Source organism: Peromyscus maniculatus, chromosome 2 (genome assembly GCF_049852395.1).
Source record: "Peromyscus maniculatus bairdii isolate BWxNUB_F1_BW_parent chromosome 2, HU_Pman_BW_mat_3.1, whole genome shotgun sequence".
Classification (NCBI taxonomy): domain Eukaryota; kingdom Metazoa; phylum Chordata; class Mammalia; order Rodentia; family Cricetidae; genus Peromyscus; species Peromyscus maniculatus.
Window position 1 is genome coordinate 66585803 of NC_134853.1, and position 25623 is coordinate 66611425.

Genomic DNA, 25623 nt, shown 5'->3' on the forward strand with positions numbered 1-25623 from the left:
CCAACTCTACTCACTGGAGGGCTGGAGGGTGGTGCCAGCTTCTTCCTGCTGCCCCCTTGAGGCCGTGATGTCAGTAGGCAGTCAGAACTCAGACCCTTCCATCCCCTCACTCCACTCAGCCTTGTGAATCTGGAGTGGGAAAGGCACCTGGGAGGGAGAAGGCAGTCTAAAGATAGAGAGCACAAGGGCACGACTTTCCACATCCTCTAGACTGGGCACACCCAGGAACAGGGCCTCCTCCAGTGCCACTTAGGTCTGGCCACCCAAAGCCGAATAGCTCCCCTCTTATCAAGCTGCTGGAAAGATCCTTGGGCTTACTGAAGTAAATGATTAGCTTTAAGATTTAAAAAAAAAAACAGGCTGTGCCTTGGAGCTGGGGTGTACCCTGTGGGGGTTGTTAGCAGAAACCCTTGGAGCCAAACAATGGAAGGAAAGGAAACCACCCAGTGGCCACTGCATTTTCCTTCAAGGCTAAGCCTGAGCAGACCTCTCCTAGCAAGGGACAGTTGTACAGTTACCCCCAGGATAGGAGGCAGTGATTCTTCAAATGCTTTTCAAAATAGACTTATATGACCCAAGAATATGGGTGAAACAAGGCCTAGAAGGATCAGATCTTAGAAGGTTTGAACCCCGACCAGAATACTACCCCACCAGGGACATGACTGAACCTTGGAGAGCTCTCCTTGACTGCTGTGTGGGATGGACAAGATCAAACATGTTCAGGGTGGTATGGTTGGAGACATGTTGTGTGGGATAGACTTGAAGGTCTGTTAGTAGAATGTGGCTGAAAAGGTCTGAAGTAGGGAACGTCACTGGAGTCCTGGAGTTCAGACTCTAGGGATCCTGACAAATCTGACTCCAAAACAGAGAACTAGTGAAAAGCAGGAAAGGAATTTTAGTCAGCATAACTCTACTAGGAAGCCAAGGGGGGCTATGTCTTCAGCCCTGGCATAAGAGGTGCTCATAGTAGCTCCCAGATTACGTAGGGAAGGGACAGAATCCAGAGCAAGAAACATGCACAGTTAATCAACTCTGGTCCAACTGTGGTCTGGTTGATCATTATCTCAGGATTGGTCTGGCAGGCCTGTTCAGTTGCCTGCGGGTAGGGGTAGTTTTGATCCTTGACACAGATGTTTATCCGGGGGCTCTGTTCCTGGAATCCACCCGACTGTAAGAGAATGACCCCATGCAGAGGAAACAGGTGCAAAGCAGAGGCATCACACCAGGCTTCTGTTCTGCCCTTTAGTTAACCCATTGCGCACCTGGAGGGCCGAGTGAAGAGTCAGTGCTTTTAGCAAACCACCCTTTAAGTCTTTGTTCAACAGTGGCCAGAGGATGGAGAGGCCAGTCTCACCCTGGATTTGGGGAAGGAGAAGGGTCCTAGGGGCTTGTGGAGGAGACCCAGCAGCGGATGCTTGCTCTGGATCCCGAGCAAGAGTCAGAGACACTTTACTCAGGAGTGGGGGAATGACAGACAAAATTCTCTTAGAAAACTCACTTGGCTAAAGCTTAACCCATTCATAATCCATGCCGAGGCCCCCTTCGGTGGCCATTCAGGGCCTCCCCATTACCTCTAGAGAAGGGGGTTCCAGACTGCTGTATGTCACCCTACCGCACATACACAACAGCCGAGGCACAGGACGAGAGTAGCAATACAAGGCTGCTGGAGGCAGCAGTTAGGAGCAATGTTAGGCTGCTCAGATCCGGTGTTCAGGGAGAGAGACAGATTGGGACTGCACAGGAGGTACGGCAGGGGTGGGACAGGACAGAGGGGCTGGAGAGGTGGTCAGAGGTTAAGAGCATTGGTTGCTCCTACAGAGAACATGGGTTCGATTCCCAGCACCCACATGATGGCACACATCTATTCATAATGCTAGTTCCAGCGGACCTGTTGACCTTTTCTGACCTCCACAAGCACCAGGCATGCATGCAGTACATGCAGGCAAAACACTCATATGCATAAATAGCAAGCCTTTAAAAATCCCAAAGAATCCTTGTTTCTAAGCAAGAAAACAACGAATACTACTACAATGGCTATCTTTTATTGAGCACCTACTTTGTGCTAGGCACTTTCCATATATCTGTGCTTGTTATTAAAATGACCTTGGAGGTAGGCATGATCATCACTTTTACATAGAAAAAAAAACTGAGGCTCAGTGGGGTTCAGGGCTTATTCAAGGTCACCCAGCTGATTGACAACCAAGACCAGGGATGTAGCTCCCTGGAAGAGCGCTGCTTAGTATGCTTGGAGCCTGGGTTCTAGCTTCGACTTGCCACCGAAAAGAAACAAAGGAATTGGCACTGGAGTCAGACGGGCGTCTGTGGGAGCCCTGAAGCTCAGGGCTTTTCACCCAGAGAAATTAGGGATTCGGGCAGAGGCTTGGTTGCCAGAGCCACTGAGGGAAGCTGAGCCCCACCTCATTTTCCACCTTCTCTGGCAAACCACTCCTCCAGACTTAGCCACAGAGTCAGGAAAAACTCACTCTGGCTGGAGCTGATCTTAGAGCAGGAGGATTACCGAGATGAAAGACCTTCCCCGATACATGTGTTGGCAGGTGTCAGGGTATAATGTCACTCACGTGCCAAACACATCACTGCCGGAGGAAGAACACAGCTCCCTTTCAGGCCACACTTGAGCATGTGTGCACAGTGAGACAGCTGAGAAATCTGAAAGGGCTGTTTCTTTCCTACAGTGATTGAACTCAGGTTGGCACCTGAGTCACCTCCTCAGCCCAGCTCTAGTGTTTTCAACTCTTTTTTTGAGCTGGGGATCGAACCCAGGGCTTTGTGCTTGCTAGGCAAGCGCTCTACCACTGAGCTAAGTCCCCAACCCGTGTTTTGAACTCTTAAACTGGGGCTGGCATTCTCCTAGGGAAACCATCTGGAAAGCGCTCAACAATCAAAGCCTTGAGTTTGTTCCTGCATCCTCCTCCCTCTCGGATTATCCAGCCTCAGAGATATTCCGTTCGTTACTCAGAGATCCGTGGTGGGCACCTCTCTCCTCCCCCTCCCCCCTCTCTCAGATACAAGTATGTGTACACATACACACATAGACACAAGTTCTTGAATTAAGGCATGAGTCTGGCCTGCATGGCCCTGCAAGTCTGCCCGCTAGGCACTTCTGGCCCAGGGCTGGGTCCAAAGTTGAGTCCAGTATATACACAAATAGGTTAGTGCAGTGTTCTGAGTCTCTTCACAGAGACAATTAGTCCAGCCCGAGCCCAGCTCCCCTACTGCTTAGGAAGAGACCTTTTGCTTCCTTGTCAGCTGGCCAAACCAAACATCTGTATCTTTCTTCCATCTGGGGCCAGGTCAATCACTGCTCAGGTGTGTGCTGGGAACTCAGGGCCTAGCTGCTGTCACCAAGAACGTATACTTTCTTTTCTCTTTTTGTTGTTTTTTGAGACATGGTTTCTCTGTGTAGCTTTGGCTGTCCTAGAACTTGCTCTGTAGGTCGGGATGGCCTTGAACTCGGAGATCCACTTGCCTCTGCCTCCCAAGTGCTGGGATTAAAGGTGTGCGCCACCATCGCCCAGCTAAAGGTACATTTTCTAATATGGTAGGAAACTATTTGGGAATTTTTGCAGAGAATCGGTTCCTCATCTCAGAGGATAAAGATGGCTACAAAGGCCAGGGAACGGAGAGGTTTCTCTGTGTGCTTTTAAAACCAGACCCTGTGTAACGGAAAGAACAGACCTTTGTCCTCTGAGTTCTCGGGCCTCCAACCCAGGGGAGAGGTTTCTGAAGACTGGGGGCTGTTAGGACTGTGCACTGGGACAGGGGGAGGTTGCTTCGGTACTTCTCCCAGGTCTCACCTACAGCTGTTGGCTGGAGCACTTTTACATCAGTGCCCACTTCCTAGGCGGAATAGAGGTGGGGACTTCCCGAGGGTGCACCATTCCGGTGTGGTAAAGGATTAAAAATCTGCATGAAGGCTGGGGTTAGGACTGTAGGATTCCTAGGTCTTGAAGTGGGTCAGGACGCCCAGGTGAAATAGGCGACCTCGTCCAGGTCGACAGGGTAATCCGTGAGCAGCACCGGCGTCTTATCAAAAAGCTCACCCTTGTAGCTGCGCCACTTGCCGGCGGGCAGATAGACATCGCGCTCCTGCTTCCCAGGCTCCAGCACCGGCGCCACCAGCAGCGTATCCCCAATGAGGAACTGCGAGTCGATGCGGTGGGCCGTCTCATCCCCCGGTGCGATCCACCACAGGGGGCGCACGATGGGGTCGCCAGTGTCGGTGACCTCACCAGCGAGCTCGAGCAGCAGGGGCGCCACGAGCGAGGCGCGCAGAGCGGCGAACTTGTGTGCGATGGCTACCACTTCTGCGTCGTACTGCCAGGGCGGGATCGAAAACTGCATGGCGGGCATGAAGGCCGCCACCTCCAGCCAGCGCACGTAGAGCTCGCGCTCCGGCCCCGGCCCCTCTTGGCGGCCGGCTGTGCGCTCCGGCACCGCGTTGCCACCCACCATGTCCGGCAGGATGAACGGATAGCCCAGCATACTGACCGTGAGCACGGCGGGGATAAGAGAGCGCAGCCCCAGGTCGTAGCCCCATACCGAGTCGCGGTCCACCAGGCGGAAGAAGCAGGAGATGTTCTGTGACTGGTACCCGACGCGGACCTCGGCTAGCGAGAAGAAGGGCAACGCCATCTCAGTGTACCGCCGGCTCCACACACTGGGGTCGGACAGAGGCCTGTAGGTGCTGAAGTCCCGAGGCAGGTAGCTGACCTCACCCGCGTCGAACTTAAAGGAGGCCACGTTGTAGCGTGAGCGCAGGCGCCGGAGGTGTCCCTGGAACCAGTCTCGGGCCTCCGGCCGCGTGAAGTCCAGTACCGCGCCGATGCCGTTCCACCAGCGCACCAGCGCGGGCAGCCGGCCCGTGGGCTCGCGCACGAACAGCTCACGCTCCACGCCCTCGCCGAAGCGCGACGAGTTGTAGTTGACAAACGGATGCACCCAAAGGGTGACGCGGAAGCCAGCCTCCCGCAGGCGGCGGAACATGTCAGTGGCATTGGGGAACTTGCCCTCATCGAAATCGAAGTCGCCATAGGCGGGTGTGTACATGTCATCGATTTCCAGGTGGCTGCTGTTGAAGCGGTGCTGGCGGATCTGCTGGGCGAACTGCAGCACCTTGTTCTGGTCCACGGCGCGCCCATACAGCGCCCACGTGGACCAAATGGGGTCTCGGAAGGCCTCTGATGCTGGTACCCGGGATGGCTTGTTGAAGTAACGCCGAACCATGTACTTGTGGATGGAGGTGACATCTGAGCCCACGCACACGCGATAGCTGAGCTCTGGCGCTGCGGTGCCGCCAGCTGGTGGCTTGTAAGATGTGTCGTGGTAGCGTGCCTGTAGCCGCATCGAACGCTCGGTGCTGTTCCAGCCCAGGTGGAAGGGCACTGAATCATTGACTTTGATGGCGGCCGCGCGTGAAGACAGCCAGTAGCGCTCGAGGATGCCCCCGAATGCGGCGTCAGAAGAGTAGACGTCGCTCGTGACAAATGGCTGCGGCTCCTGATGGCCATCCAGGCGGATAGGCCAGTGCTGCGTCCTCATCTCTGCGCCGCCATACCAGTGCGCCGCCGCGTCTCCCAGAAACATGGCGTGCTCCACAGCACGCCCTGGTGTGGTTTCCTCCCAGCGCACGCGGTAGCACATGACAGTGTCCTTGGGTCGTACAGTCTGGATGAAGAAGTGCAACGGGCGCCCATCGGCCGTTCGGGAGCAGCCCAGCAGGGCACCCTCCCGGCTGCAAGAGTCAAGGTCCAGCTCCCCGGAACGGAAGGCCAAGCGGAAGACTTGCTCACCCTTCTGGTTACGGATGGAGAAGCCGCCACGGTTCAGGTCCAGCAGCTCTGCACGCAGGCGTTCAGCTTTGCGTAGCGAGGCGCTGTAGTAGCACCAGGCCACAACCGCCGCCAGCACCAGCAGCAGACCCAATAACGCCGAGCCCAGCAGAGGCCTCAGCTCTTTGGTGGGCTTGGGTTTGGCAGGTGAAAAATTGTCAGGCAGGAAAGTGTACATGGTTGCTGCTGGGATGACTTGGAGACTTTTAGCGCCTGTGTTGCTACTAGGTCGGTGTCGGGGGTAGGCCTGGCTCTTCTCTCGAAGGTTCTGGGGCATTAGTCCCCAGCTAGACCCACCACTCCAAGCCCATCTGAATCTGGCCTGCTGGAATCTGCAAAGGGAGAGAGAGAGAGAGAGCGGACACTGAGCTTTCTCTTCCACTGTTTCCACCGTTTCCGTTTCTGCCACCTAGTAGAGGGGCCTAAGAGCTTGACAAGTGGCAAAGGCAGGGCTCTTGTCCAGGACAGTCAGTGTCTTACCCTCCTTTCTCTCAGGCCCTACTGCTTGCCAAATTGGTGAGAACTCTGTGAATGGAGAGAACCATGTGAATGAGAAAGTATGCCTCTGCCTTTTCCGGGTGGAAAAACAAACCCAGAGAATCGAGGCACTGTCCAGGATCACAGCCTAAGCAGCCAGCCCCTAAAGGAGGACTGAAGAAGCCCTGGCTAAGAAGAGGGCCTACTCTACCACATGTAAGGCCATGGTAGGAGAGGCCGAATGGCCCAGCCAATTCCCTGAGACCCTTAACAGGACGGTATGCTTGCTTCTCCGTCTCCAGAGAGGTAAGGACAAGAGGAAAAGGGACAACTCAGTCATGGAATTTGATCTTGAGTCCAGCTAGATGGCTCTCTGGAAATTGAAGAAAGCACCCAAAGCCACATTTAGTCACAGAGACTGGTTTGGAGGAAGGGTAGGACCGGGGTCCAACATTAGGGCTCAGGCAGGAGCTGGGCAAAGGAACTTGCTTCTCTGATCTGCCCCTCTTTGCATACAAATTTTCCCTGGCTCCAAGCCACTAACCATCAAGCCCATTTCTTCTGCTCATCTTTCTTCTCTGCTCCCAGGAGAGAAGCTGTAAGCTGTGCAATCAAAGCTCAAGACACGATGTGGTTCCAGCGATGTCTCCATGCAGCCCAGAAAAGTGTCCCTGACTTTGTAATCCTCCGGCCCTAACCTCTGGATAGCTGGGATTACAATCATGCATCACCACATCTGAGCTCAGCTCCTTTTCTGATTCCATATCCAGCCAGGCCTATCTATCCCAAGACTACTAGGCTCATTCCCTAACCTAAACCCGCAAGTCCCCTGCCTTAAGATTCCAGCTGTCTAGCCTGATAACCTCTCCTCAGCCTATCAGCTCTTCAGGGAATAGATACCCACCACCACACATAAACACAAGGAATATTAAACATTGAAACGCGTCTGCAGGAGAATGCAGGCTTGGGAGAAGGTTTGTCTCAACCTTCTGCTAAAGGCCACTAACTCTTCCTGTCGCAACCTTCAAGGGCAGAGTCCAACAAAGGAACACACCAGCCACGTGCAAACACAGGCAGACACACTACCAGCCAGTGGGTTGCCCAACTCCCCAGCTGGGGGAGAGGAGAGAGACTGGCAGATGGTAATTAGTCGCTTCTCAGATGCCAGTGTCTGTCTGTCTGTCCAAATGTCTGTCTGTCTGTCTGTCTGTCTCCAGTGACTTCCAAGGTGAAAAAACTGCTCAGACTCTCCTACTTGTCCAGCTCTCCCATGCAGAATCTGTCAAGAATGCCAGGTGCAGGGGCCGGAGAGTACAACTTCCAGAGGACCCAGGGTTCGAATCCTAACACCCACACCGCTGCTCACAACTGTCTGTAACTCCAGTCCCAGGGGATCCAATGCCCTTTTCTGGCTTCTGCAGGCACCGGGCACATACATTCAGGCCAATACCCACACATATACAATAAAAATAAATGAATCTTAAAAAAAAGAATGTCAGGTACAGATCAGAATTTTGATCCTAGAAGACAATAGTCAGCATCATTCTTTTCTTTTGTCTTTTTCTTCCTTCCTTCCTTCCTTCCTTCCTTCCTTCCTTCCTTCCTTCCTTCCTTCCTTCCTTCCTTCCTTCTTTCTTTCTTTCTTTCTTTCTTTCTTTCTTTCTTTCTTTTGTTTTTTTTTTCTTTTTTCTTTTTTCCAGACAGGGTTCCTCTGTGTAACAGCCCTGGCTGTCCTGGAACTCTCTTTGTAGAACTCTCTTTGTAGACCAGGCTGGCCTCAGAGATCTGCCTGCCTCTGCCTCCCGAGTGCTGGGATTAAAGGCCTGTGCCACTGCCACCCGGCTGGCATTACCATTTTTATCCCTCCCCACACTTTACTCTCTCCAGTCACTGCCCGGCCCCAGTTCCTCTCCGCCTACACAATCTAGAGTTGCCCTAGCCTCTTGTAGGTAGCACTGTCCTTTGCTGACACTCTCACAAAGCGAAGTGGAACCCAAAGGCGACGGTAGGGGCCCAAGCCTGACCGATTGTACACCTTCCGTCATTCACTCAACAACCAAGGCTACGTTTTGGGCACTGAGGGATTAAGAGGAGAGGGTCGGGTTCTAAACAGGAAAGGACTCCCTCAGCCTCAAAACTTAATATATAAATTGGCCTTATCTTATGACCCCTGGGGGCCTGAAAGGCTCACTTTGGTGGCTTCAAAAGCTCTTTAAACGCTTGGGTTCCGAGAACCAGTTTTTAGAATTCCTAGGTTCTTTGATGAAGGACAGGAGTCCACGGATTTAAGCACCCACTTTGATGGGGTCTCAGTGTGTTCTTCCAAAGGAACCGGCAGCGTCCAATACCACCAGCACCATGAGCTGTTGTGTCCCCTTTCAGACGGGAAAACAGGGCTTGTCAGCAGGCACCCAGACAACGAAGTGCCCTGGGGTCCGAAACCCTGCCTCCACCTTCCATACCGAGAGATGGGCGTGGACCAGTGAGGCTTGTCTTTTCCAGGGCTGCTGCAGCTTCTGCTTGCCGCAGGCAGTTCAGGAAGATTTTAGGGGCGCGAAAGGGGCAATTTAATGGCATCTGGTATTGCAGCTGTGGGGGAGGAACTCTGTGCTCCAGCCTTAGTGGCGTTCAAGACCCCTGTAATCTGTCGCGTCTGCCACCTGGCCAAACACAGACTAAAGCGAGCGAGCAGGTGGGATCAGCCACCCCACCCCTAGGCTCAGCCTCAGCAGCCTCTTCCCGCTCGCTTCACACTCAACCTCAGCCTTGGCTGCCGACTCCTAGCCCACAGTTTAAGGGCGAGGGCCCAGCTCAGCCCAGCTGAGCCACTTAAGGCAGAGTCCTTTGTGGGACACAGTTGGGAGGGGAGTGGAAATGTCAAAGGCAATTCGATCCTGCCCATCTCCCTCCCCTGCTCAGGGACAGGAGCCACAAGGATCAAGTGACTGCTCTCACGCAGCCTGGAATACTTCACACCCACCCTCGGCGCCACATCCCACACCGGCCCAAAGGGGCAGAGGAAGGTCAAGGGACCCATCGCCCGCTGGGAACCTCTGGCCTAAGGAGGGGCTCAGGTGTCCTCTACCAACCAGAGAAAGTTCAGGAACTGTGCTCCTCAGGCAGCGCAGCACCCCCGCAAGCCTCAAAGGCCTCCCGCTGGGCTCACTCACCGCAGTGACCCCTACACGGAAGACGGGGAGAAGGGACCCACCGGTAGATTCTCTCTCCACGCCAGCAGAAGTTGAGCAGCCACAGCCCCTGCGGGTGGCTGCCTGGCTGGGCACCGTGGAGCCCCTCCTGCGCCCCGCCCTCGGGCGACTCGGCCACGCCCAGCCGTCCAATGGGGCTTCAGACGTGGGACTCCAGCCCCGCCCCTGGCGCCCGGCCCCGCCCCCACGGCCTCGGGACGCGCCCAGTGCTTAGCCGAGACTTTCTTCTCACCGCCCCGGCGCTGCCCTTTGGGCCAGCCTCTAGATTGGTGCCTCGTGGTTCCACCTCCTGCCTCAGGCGCCGCCCCGGCGATGAGAGCAGGCCATCGCTGGCCTGGCTCATCCCCAGGCCTTATGGGAGATGTAGTTCTGAAGGAAGGAGGCGTTGCTTAATGTTGGGGTTCTTGCAACTCAGACTAGATTTGCTATGTGTGTGAGAGCGCCGCAAGGTGAGGGGCCAGAGGTAGCTGTGGTGGTTTGAATAAGAATGGCTCCCTCTTAGGCTCATCTATCCTGGGCACGGTACTGTTTGAAAGGATTACAAGGATTAGAAGGCATGACCTTGTTGGGGTAGGCATGGCCTTGTTGGAGGAAGTGTATCGCTGGGAGTGGGCTGTGAGGTTTCAGAAGCCCATTCCGGCTCAGAGTCTCTCTGACTGTTGATCAGGATGTAGACCTCTCAGCTCCTTCTCCAGCACCATGTCTGCCTGCTCCCCACAATGATGATAATGGACTAAACCTCTGAAACTGTAAGCCAGCCTCCAGTTAAGTGCTTTCTTTTATAAGAGTTGCTGTGGTCATGGTGTCTCTTCACAGCAATAGAACAGTGGCTAAGAAGTCTTTGGGAATCCATTTCCTCTAGATGTGGGCAGCTAGATAATATAAAGATCTAACTCGGGGGCCGGAGAGATGGTAAGCACATAAAGGCACTTGCTACCAAGCTAGCTGACCCAAGTTAGATCTCTGGAACCCACAGGGTGGAAGGAGAGAGCCGGCCCCCACAGGCTGGCCTCTCATCTCCACACGACACCTATAGTAAGTGTAGAAACAGGTATGGCAGTTCCAGGAGAACCTGTGTTCCCACCCCCCACTAATAACACCCCAGTGAAGCGCTCCACAGTGGGGGATGGTAGACCCGGTCGGCCTGTCTTCTAAGCCTTCACTTCTCACAGGACCAGACCGGCAGTGTACCTGTTTCTGCTCAGTGTTTTGAAATGCCCACTCTCTGACCTATAATGTGCAGCTCCTTCTCTTAGTGACAACTTTTAGTTAGAAACTCCTGTGCTGGCTGGGCAGTGATGGCACACATCTTTAATCCCAGCACTCAGGAGGCAGAGGCAGGTAGGTGGGTCTCTGATAGTTGATAGTTCAAGACCAGTGTGGTCTATAGAGAGAGTTCCAGAATAGTTACACAGAGAAACCCTGTCTTGAAAAATTAAAAAAAAAAAAGCCTGAGCTGCAGAGATGGGTGTGCTGTGCACCCTTTCCTGTTCCCCTAAAGCCAGTGGTGGTGCAAGAGAAGATTCCAGAACACTCCACCCACTGCTCCCTTGTAGGGCAGAGAAACAGATCTGTTACAATTTGAAGTTTCTTGATCATGAGTCTTTCCAAAATTCCGTTCTGTAGCGCTTAGACCGGGTAGGGGAGGGTGGCAAAGGTGTCTGAGCAGAGAGCATTTGGGAGGTTGGAATGGAAACCTGGGATCTGAGCGGTGAGAGGAATCTATGTTTATGAGTATTTTGGGGAAAATGTCGGCTAGAGGGTCTTCAAGTCCACAGATCTGCATGGCTAGCTGGACTCAGGCTCTGCGGTGATGGGGAGGAGGACATCAGCTGGGTTACTGCTGTATCAGGAGGGCGCTTAGTCCTGAAATGATTGGAGCGGTTGACATCCAGATCTTTCCACACAAGGACACGGGAAGCAGTTTTTGTGGTGGAGAGTTTATTGCTCCACCCACTTCCTTGGCCTGGCCAAAGCTTTACCAGGAATGGTAGAGAGGATAGGACTCAGACACAAACTCAGGATGGACAACATAGTTGTTTCTCTGGGGACCACCGGTTTTCTTGAAGTGACTTGTGTCCCATCTGCAAGAAAAGATGAGCCTGACTCCAGTTCTCAATATTGACCTCATCTCAACATTTTCCCGCTGACACTGACCACACACTGACCTCAGGTTCTACCGTTGAATTTCTGATACCCGAGACATAACTCCCCAGCCTTGACTTCTTAACCTTTATATAAAACTCTGAACCCAATTCCCTTGACTAAGTCCACTGCCAACTCAAGCCCTTGTTGAGGTCTTCTGGTCTCTGGCAACCATTGACTTCCCCACGGCACTAGCGCCCCCTGGCGTTAATTCCCTGTCTGAGCGCCCCAACAGGCATTTCCCACCCCCAACTTGTCTCTGCTGGCGCCAAACTTACCTAAGGTTGGGAAATGGGTAGTATGATAGCGGGGGGGTTGTAACAGCACATAGCATTCCGGGTCGGTGACCGTAGGGCGAGACACTCCTAGTGCAGGAAGAAACAGCAGGGAGAGATCGGCCTTTTTGATACCCTCATATCGCGATACTCCAGACCAAGAACCTGGATACAGTATCAATTCTATGGGCCCTTCTTGGCCCTTCATAAACCCACTACAGCAGGGCCTCTGAGAAGGTTCCGGGAAGTCCCCTCCGCACCAAGGCCTGGTTTTTGCTGCCAGGAATCTGGAGAGGATCAGATACAGCCTTTGAGGATCCAGCACGCCCCCCCCCCACCCCGACCCCCGTTCCGTGAGACAGCGATTTCTTCAACTCAGGGAAGCAGCAGGTAAGGGTTTCCAGGCCTTCTGGAGACTCAGACACTTTCCCACACCCACACACCCCTTCTGAGGGAAAAGATTCCAATCTCTGACAATGAATCAGGCTTGAGGAAGGGTAGGAGATCATCACAGGATTAGGGACAGGGTTCCGGACCTTCTGCACAGCTCTAAACAGTCACAGACTTGAAAGCCCCCTCCCCCCCCTCCATGCGAACTGTCTGCCGTGGCTGGACGCAGGCTGGATACTGTGCTCCTCTGTGCCCTCCAGGAAGCCATGGACCCTGTAGGAAAGCAGTAACCACCTCCTTTCCCCCCGACAATGATCCTGCCCACTGCTGATGATGCTCCTAGGCCCGGGCTAGAACCTCTGTCTCCAGACCCAGGGGTCCAATAACCGTGAATGTGAGAAAAGGTTGCGACTGGTGTGAGGGGTTTGGAATCCTCTTAAAGTGTTTTTTGTTTTTTGTTTTTTTGCAGGATCTCCAGAATACAAACACTTGTCAGGTCGACCTTGAGCACGGTTGGAAGGGACAGGACTGAGGACTTGGGAGTAACCTTCACGCTGGTTCTCTGCCTTAGCTGCTCGCTTGTGCCTTGGGGCCCTGTAAGCAGGCAGAAGCCTATAGGGACCTGGCGTGGAAACAACAGGGCCAGAATGAGGCAGGATGCGGGCCTGCAGGCGTCTAGGGCGGGACCCTAGCGGGCGGGGCTCACTGGTGGGTGGAGCCCGGCCAAGGCGGGCGGATCCCTGCGAACCTTACAGTCGGCTCCTCGGAACACAAAGGCCGCAGGCGGCGTTCTGTGCCGGTGTCCCCGGTGGTGCAGTAGTCCATCCCGCGCAGACAGTAGTGGCGGCCCGAGCAAGGGCTTTCATAGCCCTGGAATGGCAGGCGGCCCGGCAGAGGGTCCACGCACCCGCAGCGGGGCGCAATCTGGGGCAGAGTCCGGTTCCGGGACAGCGAGTTCAGCATGTTCACCACTACGTCGCGCTCTGAGCCCAGAGTCCAGGACACCCAAAGACAGCGCCAGAGGGATGGGGAAAAAAGCAGGATCAGAGCCCGAGGCAGAGACAAAAACAGGGACAGACACAATTACACTCTCTCTAGGTTTCCCCAGATCCCCATCCTGCCCTCTGGCTTCCTCCTTGGCGCTCAGTAATCCTCTTCCCCTGCCCAGCCCGCCGTTTACCGTAGGCGTTGAGGCGTTCTGGTTTAGGAGGGTACTCCAACGGCATTCCTCGTACTGCTGTCTCCATCCCGGCATCCTGGAAGCGGCACACGTGCTACCTTAGGCTCTGACATGAGACAGTTGCTCCTTTTGGGGGGTGGGGGGAAGGGAGGGGAGGGGAGGGGAGAAGCTGTCTTCCTTGAATACCCAGACCGTCTCCAGGTGGTGCAGTTTCCCCTCCTCAGCAGCTCCCCTATTCTCCTGGGTTGTTTGGAGCTGTTGCTGGGCAACGCATTTGCTCCGCCTACGCGGGCAAGGTGAAGGTGAGGATGCCAGAACCCGCGGGAGGGGTGGGTGGTAAAGGCGTTTTTTAGGTCTGGGACTCTGACAACGCTAGTTAGCATTTACCTATACGCTATCTGTATCTGCGCGTCTCTAATGTGGGGAGGGGGGCTCTGGTTAATATTGCCTGCTCATCAGAATCTCTTGGCGGCGGGGGCGGGGGCGGGGCGGGGTGGTTGCGGTGGTGGATCCGATTCAGGAGAAAGTTCTATTTCAAAAGGGTTCAGTCAGCTATCAGCTTCCAGCTAAGCTCGGCCGCTCTGGATTTCAGTCGGCCTCACACGCCTGGAGAAAGGCCTGGGCCTCACGGAGACTCCCTATCCTTCGAAGGCTCCGGCATTCACTTTGCGCTTGAGCAGTCTCCTTCTTCTCCTTGCCCGGGCTCCCGTCATAAAGGAGGGGACGGCGGGCCAGGGAGGACCTAGCTCGTTACTGAGTCAAAGGCGGCACTGGTGTCACAGTAGCTAGACCAGACGAGGCAGCACTACTTGGTAAGCTTCCAAACGGTCAAGGAGTGCACACCAGCCATGACACCACCAAACTGGGTCAGAGACTGGAACCCAGGGCTCTATCACAGGCCAATTCCTGGCCTCCATTGTCAGCTAAAAAATGAAAACAAAACAAAACAAAACAAAACAAAAAGCAGCCCTACCTTTATAGATGGGGAAGAGTGAACGCAGTGTGGAGACGGTGTGTGTGTGTGTGTGTGTGTGTGTGTGTGTGTGTGTGTGTGTCCGTCCCAGACCTCAGGTAATTGTGGGCGGCACAGCCGGTACCTTAGGCAGTCGGGGAAGACAGGTGGTATACTTGTTCCAGTAGCTGTTGTAAGGTGGTCCTGTCCTCCATGAGTTGTAACGGTCATTATCCAGGTAGCTTGTACAGCATTTGTCCTCTTCAGCATAGGGGTGGAGACGTCAGGGAGGATTACTTCTCAGTCCATCCAGAGCCTGGGACCTTCTAAATGTCTCTCCTCTGATCTCTATCACCAAGCTGACCCTCACTGACCCCAGTTCCCAAGTCCAGATTTGCAGATCCCCCACCACTCACTTCTTCGTTTTGGAGACGGGATCTTACTATGTAAGTCTGGAATTCTATGTAGCCCAGGCTAGCCTCAGTCTGTCTATCCTCCTACCTCACCTTCTCTAGTGCTGGGACTACAGGCCTGGAATACCATACCCTTGTCTGCCACCCTTGTTTTCTGCCATCGAGCCGCAGGTCATGTCTCACCTAAGCGACGCTTTCGACCAAGGTTTGGGTACATTGTGCTAGCCGCTTTCACCTGGTCCGCACTGTCTTTGAATCAGCCAGCCTGGAAATGGGGCCTCCCTCTCTAGCATAGCCCGGCCCCAAGGTCTGCCTACTCAACCTTAAAATGGCTTGAATTTCTTCCCTCTTCCTCTATGAGCTCACTCCTTTATCCCTGTGTCGCCTTCACCAGGAGACAGAAATAATGTCATGGTTAGCAGGATATACTCTATGGTTCAGTGCCTGGCTTCAGATTTCAGCACTGCAGGGGGAAAAGTATAGGATTTGTTGTGACGTCTAGATGAGTTCATCTATACAGAAGTTTTAGAAAAATGCTGAACGCGGTGGCCCATACCTGTAATTCCAGCAGGCTGAGGCAGGAGAATTGCTTTGAGTTCAAGGCCAGCCTGGACTATATGATGATATCTTGATTAAGGACACACAAACAAACAAACAAACAGCCCCGACATTCCCAGTCCTGAGGAGGTGGAGGCAAGAGGATCAAGAGTTTAAGGTCCTCTTTGGTTACAAATTGAGTTCAAGGCCAGCTCTAGGCTACAGGAGACCCTGTCTAAAGAAGAGGAGTGGGGAACGGGGAGGAGAAGAAAAGGGAAAGAATGCTTGGCATACAGAAGCTATTATGATTAGTCTACCGGTCTACTTGCTCCATCTTTGAAATTCTACAACCCAACATCAACATAGAGGCTATGATACTTTTCCACTAGTGAAATTCAAACAAGATACTGTTCTAGTTCAAAACCTTTAAGTACTGCTTCATCTTTTAACCGTGTCCTACAAAGCCCTCTCTGGTCCACTCCCCCAAAACCTGAAGGACAGAGACAGGATGAATGAGAACTCTGGCCTGATGGTGCATTCCTGCAATCCCAGCATTTGTGGGGCTTAGGTTGGAGGGCCTGGGTGATATTGTGTATTTTAGGCTAACCTGGGCTACAGAAAGATCTAATGAGTAAAGGCATTTGCTACCAAGTCTGACAATCTGAGTTCAATCCCTGAGACTCATATGGTAGAAGGAGAAAAGTGGTTCCACAAAGTTGTCCTCTGACCTCCACATATGGGCTATGATATGGGCTTGCCCCCCCCCATATAAACACATACAAAACTGATAAATGTAATAAAAATACTTAAAAGACTGGGCATGGTGACACAGCTCTTAACCTTAGCACTCAGGAAACAGACAGCCTGGTCTACATATCCAGTTGTGCACTAGCCACGGGTACATATGAACCAAACCAAACCAAATCAGACCAAACCAAACCCTACAAAATCATAAAAGAAGCCCAAGAAAAACAGCTTCCTGATGGGAGGGGAGGAGTGTTAAATTTGCTGTTCAAAGCTGGGGGATTTGGCCACTAAGTTTGAGATGTTTGAATTGAACATTGCTCAGAGTACAAGATTGTGGGATGCTAGCGAGAGGTCAACAAGGCCGGAAAGATTTGCAATAATAGTAACTAAACCCACGGGACTGGGGAGATGGCTCAACAGTTACAAGCCCTGGCTGCTCTTCCAGAGGACCTGGGTTCAATTCCCAGCACCCATATGACAGCTCACACCTGTCTGTAACTCCAGTTCCAGGGGATCCAACACAGAGACAGATGTACATGCAGGCAAAACACCAATGGTCAGAAAATAAAAATAAGTAAATCAAAAAAAGCCACGAGGGCCTGGCAGTGGTGGCGCACACCTTTAATCCCAGCACTCAGGAGGCAGAGGCAGGCAGATCTCTGTGAGTTCGAGGCCAGCCTGGACTACAGAGCGAGATCCAGGACAGGCACCAAAACTACACAGAAAACAAAAACAAAAACAAAAAGCCATGCATGGGGTACATAAAATGGCCAGAGATGGTGGCTCCCATTCCCACAACGAGTTACGAGTTACGAAAGAAAGGGAAACTGAGGGAGGAGGTTATTTCAGGGAGAGGCCAGAAGAGTGAGACACAGGGCTTGTCTCAGAGGCCAACCACGTGGCGTTCCCACGGGTGTGAGAATCTCACGCACAAGTGTAATGTCAGTGTCCCAGGCTCTCAACGTTAACTGGGAACTATCAGTTAATTCAACAGATACTTAGGAAGAAAAGTGCCGATGAAGCCCCATGACGGAGAGGGCACAACTGTCACTAAGACGGCGTTCCGTCCTTCCTTAATAGGTAGGGAGACAGATCATAAACGTGTGGCCAAAGGAGAAAGGTGATTTTTTTTTCATAAACAATATGAGTCTAGACTATGTCTCTGTGAAAGAGAAGAACAAGAGAACGCATTTTAGGTGGAAAGAAAATGCCCCAGGCTGTAGAGGGGCTGAAAGACAGAATTGGAGAAAGCCGGCGGGAAAGGGTGGCTGAGGGGACGAAGAGATGAGACCTGCAGGAGGTTTAACCCTCTCTCCACCTTGCTGGGGATGAGACCTCACTGATTATGTTGTTCAGGTTGGCCTCAAACTGCCAGGCTCAAGTGACCTTCCTGCCTCATCCTCCTGCGTAGCTGAGACTGTAGACATATGTCGCCATGCCTGGTTAGATCCTACCTCTATTTTGAGACTGCAAACTTAAAAAAACAAAACAACAACAACAAAAAAAAAAAAACATGGCTTTGAGTCTTCTCTAGAGTCAAGGGCTAGAATAGGGGGCAGGGTATCAGGTTGCACAGGGGATCAATTAGGGAATAAGAAGAATAAGAAGGTCATGAATAAGAAGGTCAGGACGGAGACCAGGATCCAAATGGGTTCAATTTGAGGGCCATTGCTGGGGCCACTTCTAAGGTCGAAATTAGGAAGAGGTTGCGAGCCTACCTTCATCTTGAGAGAGCCAGTATTTCTCAGGCAAGTAAGGGTGGCCTGATATGGAACTCTTATAGGTGTAGTCCTGTGTAGCACATTTGACCATCTTCTGAAGGGCCTCAGGATCCACATGACGGTGCATAGTCTGAGTCAGACCCTGGGCAGAGGGAGAGAGGGAAAGGGGCAGAGTTCTCAAACCTTGGAACCTCGCTGGAGTTAGATCTCGTCGTTCTTGAAAAGTTCAGCCTGGCTGGATTTCCACCTACCCCCAGTACAAGGCAGATGGATTCTCGTGTTACGCTGGCCCTTCTGCAAAGACCTATTTTTGTTTTAATTTAAATTTTCTGTGTGTGAGTGTTTTGCCTATATGCATATACATGCATCATATAAAGCAGTGCCTGAAGACGCCAAAAGAGGGCGCCAGAACCCCGAGAACTAGAGTTAGAGACATTTGCGAGTCCCCATACGGGTGCTGGGAACAGAATCTGTTTCCTCTGCAAGAGCAGCCAGTGCTCTAACTGCAGAGATGTTCTCCGGCTTCCAGACCTGCTTTTGAACCATCTTCATGCCCCTTTTTCTTGTTTGCTTTTTTTCTTATCTAAAGGTGACACACAGAACCAGGCTCTTGCCCTTAGTTGGGGTAGTTTTCTAACTTCATTTCTGCCCTTTCCTGGCTGGGAGAGAGCTCGGGAAGGTAAGAGGCATGTGTGCCTGATGTTTGGACTGCACCTCACTGAGAACAGGGCCTGAGTGTCACCTAACAGGGCCAGTGGACACAACATAGAAGGAAGGCTGGCTTCCTGGGAACTGACTGCCCTATGCAGATTTCTGGGACAGGGAGGGCTGAAGGATTTGGTGGGACATCTGTTTGAACATTTAACACCCTGTCTCTTAAGACCAGGACTCTACTGTGACTCTTTCTCTGACAGCAGTATTATCTCCTTGGCCTTGAGACTCACTTTGTTCTGGTCATTATCTACCCTTGATCATTTTTCCTGTTTTTTTTTTCAAGACAGAGTTTCTCTGTGTAGCTCTGGTTGTCCTGGAACTCGCTCTATAGACCAGGCTGGCCTCAAACTCACAGAGATCTGCCTGCTTTTGCCTCCCGAGTGCTGGGCTTAAAGGCCTGTGCCACCACAGCCCTGGCTTTTTTTTCCTGTTCTTATTCTGGACTCTGGGGTCTTCCACTTACTGAAGTTCACCTCACCTCATCCCAGCACTCCTTGTTTGAATAGATGTATGGAAAGCCAGATGAAGACCTCCTTTTGGGGTCCCTTGTCTTCCTCTGAGGGTAGAATTCCAAACAGGTTATAGGTTCCATGGATCTCTAAGGACAGCCTGAAGCGCTAGCTGAGACCACTCATACTTGACCCTTTGATTTCAAGGGCAAGGGTGTGTGTGTGTGTGTGTGTGTGTGTGTGTGTGTGTGTGTGTGTGTGTGTGTGCACGATGCCTGATTGCTCCCAGAAACGTCCTTAGTTCAGGACCTTCTGGAATAATGTGTGCCTAGCTGATGATGGCCTGCCACATCTGGCGCAGTGACATTCCCATGTGGGTGGAAGCAGCTTTCTCTGCAAGGGTGCCATAGTTCAGAGCTTTCCTGAGCTTTATATACACATAGTCTCGCTCCATTTAAACCTACACAGATGTGCATTCATAGATACACATACTAAACTCACACTAAACACACACACACACACAGAAGCAGTCATTCAGGGCTGAATCAGTAAAGTGTCTGCTGGGCGGGCATGAAGACCTGAGTTTGGATCCCCAGCACCATTGTGAAAAGGCCAGGTGCAGTAAAGCATGCTGATAGCCTGTCTCCACGCTGGGAGCAGGGAGCAGAACCAGGCAGATCCCTGTAGCTCATTGGCCAGTGAGACAAGCGGAAACTTGGAGTTCAATGTTCTGTGAAAGACCCTGTCTCAAAAAATAAGATAGATGCAGGGTGCTGGAGAGACGGCTCAGTAGTCAAGATCATTTATTGTCTTTGCAGAGGACCTAAGGTCACTTCCCAGCACCCACACGGTGGCTCAACAGTCTAGAACTCCAGTTCCAGGAGATCTGATACCCTCTTCTAACCTCCAGGGGCACCAGGCATGTGCATGGTACACATAACTACAAACAAACAAAACACTCATTGAAAAGAAAAAAAAAAAAGGAGAACAATTGAAGGAGACTCCCAATACCAATCTCAGGCCTCCACTGGTGCAGCACACACACACACACACACACACACACACACACACACACACACACACACACACACACACACACACAGAGAGAGAGAGAGAGAGAGAGAGAGAGAGAGAGAGAGAGAGAGAGAGAGAGAGAGAGAGAGAGAGACCCATTTAGAAGAACTCACAGGCATTAACCATTTTTTTCTGTTAGAAGTTTTCCTAAGATGTCTGTGATCTTTGCTCATGATCATAAATAGAAAACTGAAAGAACTCGTGTCTGAGGCCTTGAGCCATTTGCCAGCGGCTAGCACCACTGGGTAACTGGCGTGGCACCCACTACTAGTCCAGCTGGACTATTGCTTGCAGACTCTAACACCAGTATCCTTACACCTTTCTTTCTGTGGGGATCTTATTCTTTGGAAAGGCTCCTTTAATCTTTGGCCTAGGGTAATGACCCAGCTGCCAGTGCAGAAGAGGGCTGCTGGGGATTTTAACAGTCGATATGTGGATGCTCATCTGCTCTCAAGATCCTTGCCAAGAAAAAAAAAAAACAAAAACAAAAACAGACTTGTGACTTTTCCAGAGCCAGAGCCAGGCAGTCACCCCACGGCAAGGAATAGAAACCATTAGTAGGTTTAACTGCTTCTTAAGTGACTTTCAAATAATCTTTATTTTAGCCTTGGTCCTGTCCCGCCTTCAGTTCCAGAGGACCAGAATCGCCAATCCCTGCGCCCTCCTGAACTCTATATCCTTAAGCTGAATGGTGTTGGGTGTCTGCCGCCGGCTGTCCATCCACTCTCTGAGATGCGCCGGCTCAGTTACTGCACTCTGTCACACTCTGCACGTGCCAGGCTTTCCTTGCCCTTGGCTCCTCCTCACCAGCCTCGTGAATCTGGGTCTCAAGTATCTATTTACTGCAGTTTCAGGCAGGGGTCAAATGCATGTGTGTTCAATTTTAGCCCAGAGGATTATCCTTCTTTATGTATTCTGTATACTAATCAGTTACATGTTGCAAATCTCTCAGTTTGTGGCTTTTTCCCCCTTTATGGTGTCTTTGATGAACAGAAGTTCGTAATTTAAACCAGCTGAATTATTAATCCGTTTGATGGTTAATGCTTTTTGTGACTAAAGAAGTCTATCCATACTCTCAGATAATGGAAATAATGTCCTGTATTTTCTTCTGAAAGCTATATGGTATTACTTTCCATATTTAGTCTAACAGTACTTTCATTTTGGGTGCAGTATTAGATATTAATTTTATTTCTATCCATATGAATAACTAGTTTTCTTACTGAGCAGTTTGTTTCTCCCATGAATTTGTCACGCCACCCCAAGCCTGATAAATCTTTTCCCACAGCTTTATTCTCAACCATTTTTGCTGAATATTGTTTCCATATATCTATAGTCTATTCTTGATATATATTTTGTTTATTCATCTATTTATGACTTTCTATAACTTTGTAATTAATATATGTAATGCATATCTGTTTGGAAAATTCTTTAGTGTGTGTGTGTGTGTGTGTGTGTGTGTGTGTGTGTGTGTGTGCAGCTGCGAGTGTATGGACATTTGTGTGAAGGCCAAGGCAATGCCCAGTGTCTTCCTTTATTGATCTCTGCCTTGCTTTTGAGACAGGGTCTCACTGGACCCAGAGATCTGGTTCAGAGATTGTCGGAAAGCCTCAGGAGTCCTCTGTCTCTTCTTCTCCAGCCGTGGGATTAGGTGTGAGTCACTGCACCAGGCTTTGACCCCGGTGTTGGGAACTGAATTCACACCTTCACACTTGCACAGCAATCACTTTGTGAACTGAGCCAGCTCCCAGCTCCATTTCATTTTCTTTTCTTTCTTTTTCTTTTTTCTTTTGGTTTTTCCAAGACAGGGTTTCTCTGTGTAGCTTTGGAGCCTGTCCTGGATCTCGCTCTGTAGACCAGGCTGGCCTCCCTGGTTCTGCCTCCTGAGCACTGAGATTAAAGGTGTGTGCCACCACTGCCCTGCTTTTTTTTTTTTTTTTTTTTTTTTTTTTTAAGATTTATTTATGTATGCCTGCATGCCAGAGGAGGGCACCAGATCTCATTATAGATGGTCATGAGCCACCATGTGGTTGCTGGGAATTGAATTCAGGACCTCTGGAAGAATAGCCAGTGCTCTTAACCTCTGATCTTTCTCTCCAGCCCTCTAATTTTCTTATTTTGAGACAGGGTCTCTCTCTGTGTAGTCCTGACTGTCTTGGAACTTGATGTGTAGCTCAGGCTGGCCTCGAACTCAGAGAGATCCACCTGCCTCTGCCTCCTGAAGTGCTGGGATTAAAGATGTGCACTATCATGCCCAGCCTAAAAAACATGTTGTTTTATTTTGTGGTGTGAGTGTGGTGTGGTGTGTGTGTGTGTGTGGGGGGGTATATATGTGTTTGTGTGTATGTGTGTGTGGTGTGTATGTGTTTGTGTGTATGGTGTGTATGTGTGTGTGTGTGGTGTGTATGTGTGTGTGTGGTGTGTATGTGTACGTGTGGTGTGGTGTGTGTGTGGGGTATATATGTGTTTGTGTGTATGTGTGTGGTGTGTATGTGTGTGTGTGTGGTGTGTATGTGCATATGTGGTGTGGTGTGTGTGTGGGGGGGTATATATGTGTTTGTGTGTATGTATGTGGTGTGTGTGTGGTGTGTATGTGTGTGGTGTGTATGTGTGTGTGTGGTGTGTATGTGTGTGTGGTGTGTTGTATAGCAGGAGAACGACTTACAGGAGTCTGTCCTCTCTAGCCACCTTGTAGGCCCAGGGATTAGTCAGGTCAGGTCAGTCATGGGCCTTTGCCCCTTGAGCCATCTGGCAGGCTTTTTTTAAGTATACAGAATACAAATAGAAGTTCATTGTACAGCTAGACTTCATATTTCATAGTTCACTAAAGCTGAAGGAGGAGGTTCTAACCTTCACCTCCAGCCACTAAAACGACGGCTTCACTAGGTCGCCTCCCTCACCTTCAGCCTGCCGAGTGCTGACACTGCAGAGGGGCATTTCGCCCGCGTTCACTTGTCTCCAGTTTTACTAAAGCTGCTCAGACCGTTTCCCTTCTCTATTTCCTTCTAGGTCCTCGGTTAGAAGTGTTTTCTGTCTGTGTCTTATCTTTCTTGATTAACCTCTCTAGAGATTTGTCTGAGTCTTACCTGCCTCTGTCTTCTGAGTGCTGGGAGGCATGCATGCCCCCCCCCCCAACTTTCTTTTTCTTTTTAGCAGTGTTGGGGTGCAAGCTAGGGCCTCAAGCATGCTAGGCAAGTGCTTTACCACAGGCAACACCACCGGCCTTGACTTGTTGTTTTCCATCTTATTGTGAGCGTATGTTGATTTGGCGGCACTTTGGGTACCTGAAGATCTGTAGTAAGGAAGTTTTCTTCCATAGAAGTTGTACAGTGGTAGGCGCGTGTGTGTGTGTGTGTGTGTGTGTGTGTGTGTGTGTGTGTGTGTGTGTGTGTGTGTAAAGAGCCAGAGACATTGAACCTTGATTTCAGTCTGGAACTGATAGATTTAGTTCCTCTGCTTTCAGCTACTTTAACATAAGTGTCTCTCGGAGAGCTGGTATTGGCATGCTATCAGGCAATCCTGTGTTTTGAAGTATATTTATCACTTATGATTCTTCAAAATAGAACAAAAATTAAAAATCAACTTTATGTGAGACTCAGAGCTTTGAACAAGTACCCAGATGCAGCCCAGTTTGGTCCAATTTGCCATCCTCCAAGTTCCCACTCTTGCTCATTTTTTACAGAGCATATTTAGATGGAAATACTGCACAAAATTCTATTCATAAATTCCTTTGTTACCACAATCTCTAATTCCCCACATTCACTGCTCCTCTTCTATCCCGCAGACACACAGGAGGGAATGTGATGCCCATGCATAAAGATGTGCTCCTGAACGTTTCCGGCCTGGTCTTCAAGTAGCCCCAGGGCATTGGCACTTTCAGGCCTTCTGTGAATTAATTCTTCACCTGTTTTCCCTTCTCTCTCCAGTCCAGATCAAGGTCACCTTGAGAGAGGGGGCTTCTGTGACCCGTGGGAGTGGGCTTCCTCTGTTTCCATTACGATGCTTATTTGCTAAACAGCATTTTGGACAATTTAGAAATTTTGTGGTCTCTTTTCTTGTTTGTTATTAGTCCCCCACAGGTGGTGTTCCACGAGAACAGGACCCTATACTATTTTACACACTGCTGGATGTACCTAGGAAAATGAATAAAATACAGAAAAGGAAGCTGGGAGCAGGCCTGTAGTCCCCACTGTTGGAGGGCTGAGGCAGGAGGATTGCTTGGGATACAGAGTGAGTTCAGGGGCAGCCTGAGCAAGTAAGTTACTGAGACCTTATATCAAACTTTCAGAAGCTGGGGCAATGGCCCCGTGTGTGGGCAGGAGGGCCCGAGTTTGAATCCCCAGCATCCATGTAAACAAAAAGATGCAAACAAATAATACTTAAAAATTAAATTAAAAAATTTAATAGCTAGAGCTATAGTTCAAGGAGTAGAATACTTGTTTATCATTCTTGACACCCTGGATTTGATTTTCAGCACCACAAAATAAACAATGACAAATAAATAAATAAAGGCAGGTGTGGTGATGCACACACTGTAATCCCGGCACTTGAGGCTGAGACCGGAGGATGAGGAATGGAAGGCCAGCCTAGGCTACGTTACAAGTTTAAAGCCAGACTGTATTGCTAGAATCTGCCTTAGTAAATGCAAAGCAATCACAGTATGGCTAGGCACAGCCTTGCCTGAAATCCCAGACAGCTCGGGAGGCCTGATGTAGAAGGGACTGTCACAAGTTCAAGGCCAGCCTAGGCGACACAGTGAGGCCTTGTCTCAACAAATAAGTAAACAAACAAACACATGAATGAAATTTAAAAAAACTGAAAATAACTACAAACAGAGACAGCCGCACGCCAGGCATCCAGACACATGACTGTCGTCTGTCCATCCCACCGGAACCCCTGTACTTACTGGGGTCACAAACTTGTTGGCTTCCCATGCCCACAGTGGTGGGTCCTTATAGACCTCCTTGATGGAGGTCGGAGCCCTGTAGGAGTCACTGTAGGTGCTGATGGGGGTCTTGGTCTTCCGGGAGAAGAGGAACATGGTGGAGTCTCAGGGATGCGGTAGTGGGCTCTGCCTATCAAGGACTCCTGCTGGACATGAGTGACCACCCCTTCCCATAGACAGCCCACACCCCCAGCCTGGAAGGTGCCCCTAGCTGCTGTGACCCCCTCCTTTGGGGGACCTCTCAGTGTCCCTCCCCCCTCAGCCTTCCTGCTTCCACTCCACCCGGCTTCCTTTCCAGGATGGGCGTGCCCATTATGATATCACTTGCCTTGGCCCCATCCCGCACAAGAGGATTCATTTCCTCCCCATGCCAGCCCCATCCTGCCTCGGACCCTTCAAAATATCCATGTCCCAAGAGTTCAGAAGGCCCCTAGAAAACCCGAGGCCAGACTTTTCACTGCTGGAGAGAGGCAGCGGTTAGGAGGTTGTGATTCACTAGGCTCACACATCACTAAGAAGCAGAGGTAGAGGACATGCGCATCCAGGGGG

At 51.1% G+C, this 25623-nt stretch overlaps 2 protein-coding genes and 1 long non-coding RNA gene across 10 annotated transcripts; 1 reads left to right on the forward strand and 2 right to left on the reverse strand.

Moving 5' to 3' along the window:
- Positions 1–2023: 2023 nt before the first annotated feature.
- Positions 2024–9655, reverse strand: Myorg (myogenesis regulating glycosidase). 3 transcript variants are annotated; one of them, XM_006985955.4, is made up of 2 exons: positions 9538–9655; positions 2024–6181 (listed from the first exon to the last, which is right to left on the reverse strand). In XM_006985955.4, the coding sequence occupies exon 2, from the start codon at positions 6124–6126 to the stop codon at positions 3976–3978; it is 2151 nt and encodes a 716-aa protein (XP_006986017.2). In that variant the 5' UTR covers positions 6127–6181; positions 9538–9655; the 3' UTR covers positions 2024–3975. The 3 variants fall into 3 exon arrangements, with proteins under 3 accessions (XP_006986017.2, XP_006986018.2, XP_015860029.2); XM_006985956.4 differs by having other exon boundaries at positions 9497–9639; XM_016004543.3 differs by having other exon boundaries at positions 9416–9627.
- On the forward strand, positions 6176–7816 carry LOC143271618 (uncharacterized). The gene is made up of 2 exons (XR_013048823.1): positions 6176–6632; positions 6915–7816. It is a non-coding gene; the product is annotated as an uncharacterized LOC143271618 (long non-coding RNA).
- A 1804-nt stretch (positions 9656–11459) lies between the features above and the next one.
- Spmip6 (sperm microtubule inner protein 6) lies at positions 11460–25359 on the reverse strand. 6 transcript variants are annotated; one of them, XM_006985952.4, is made up of 7 exons: positions 25036–25359; positions 17893–18037; positions 14623–14738; positions 13526–13601; positions 13099–13328; positions 11959–12045; positions 11460–11619 (listed from the first exon to the last, which is right to left on the reverse strand). In XM_006985952.4, the coding sequence occupies exons 1-6, from the start codon at positions 25168–25170 to the stop codon at positions 11959–11961; spliced, it is 789 nt and encodes a 262-aa protein (XP_006986014.2). In that variant the 5' UTR covers positions 25171–25359; the 3' UTR covers positions 11460–11619. The 6 variants fall into 6 exon arrangements, with proteins under 6 accessions (XP_006986014.2, XP_006986013.1, XP_076419608.1 ...); XM_006985951.4 differs by having other exon boundaries at positions 13094–13328; positions 25036–25353; XM_076563493.1 differs by lacking the exon at positions 13099–13328 and having other exon boundaries at positions 25036–25353.
- Positions 25360–25623: the final 264 nt, after the last annotated feature.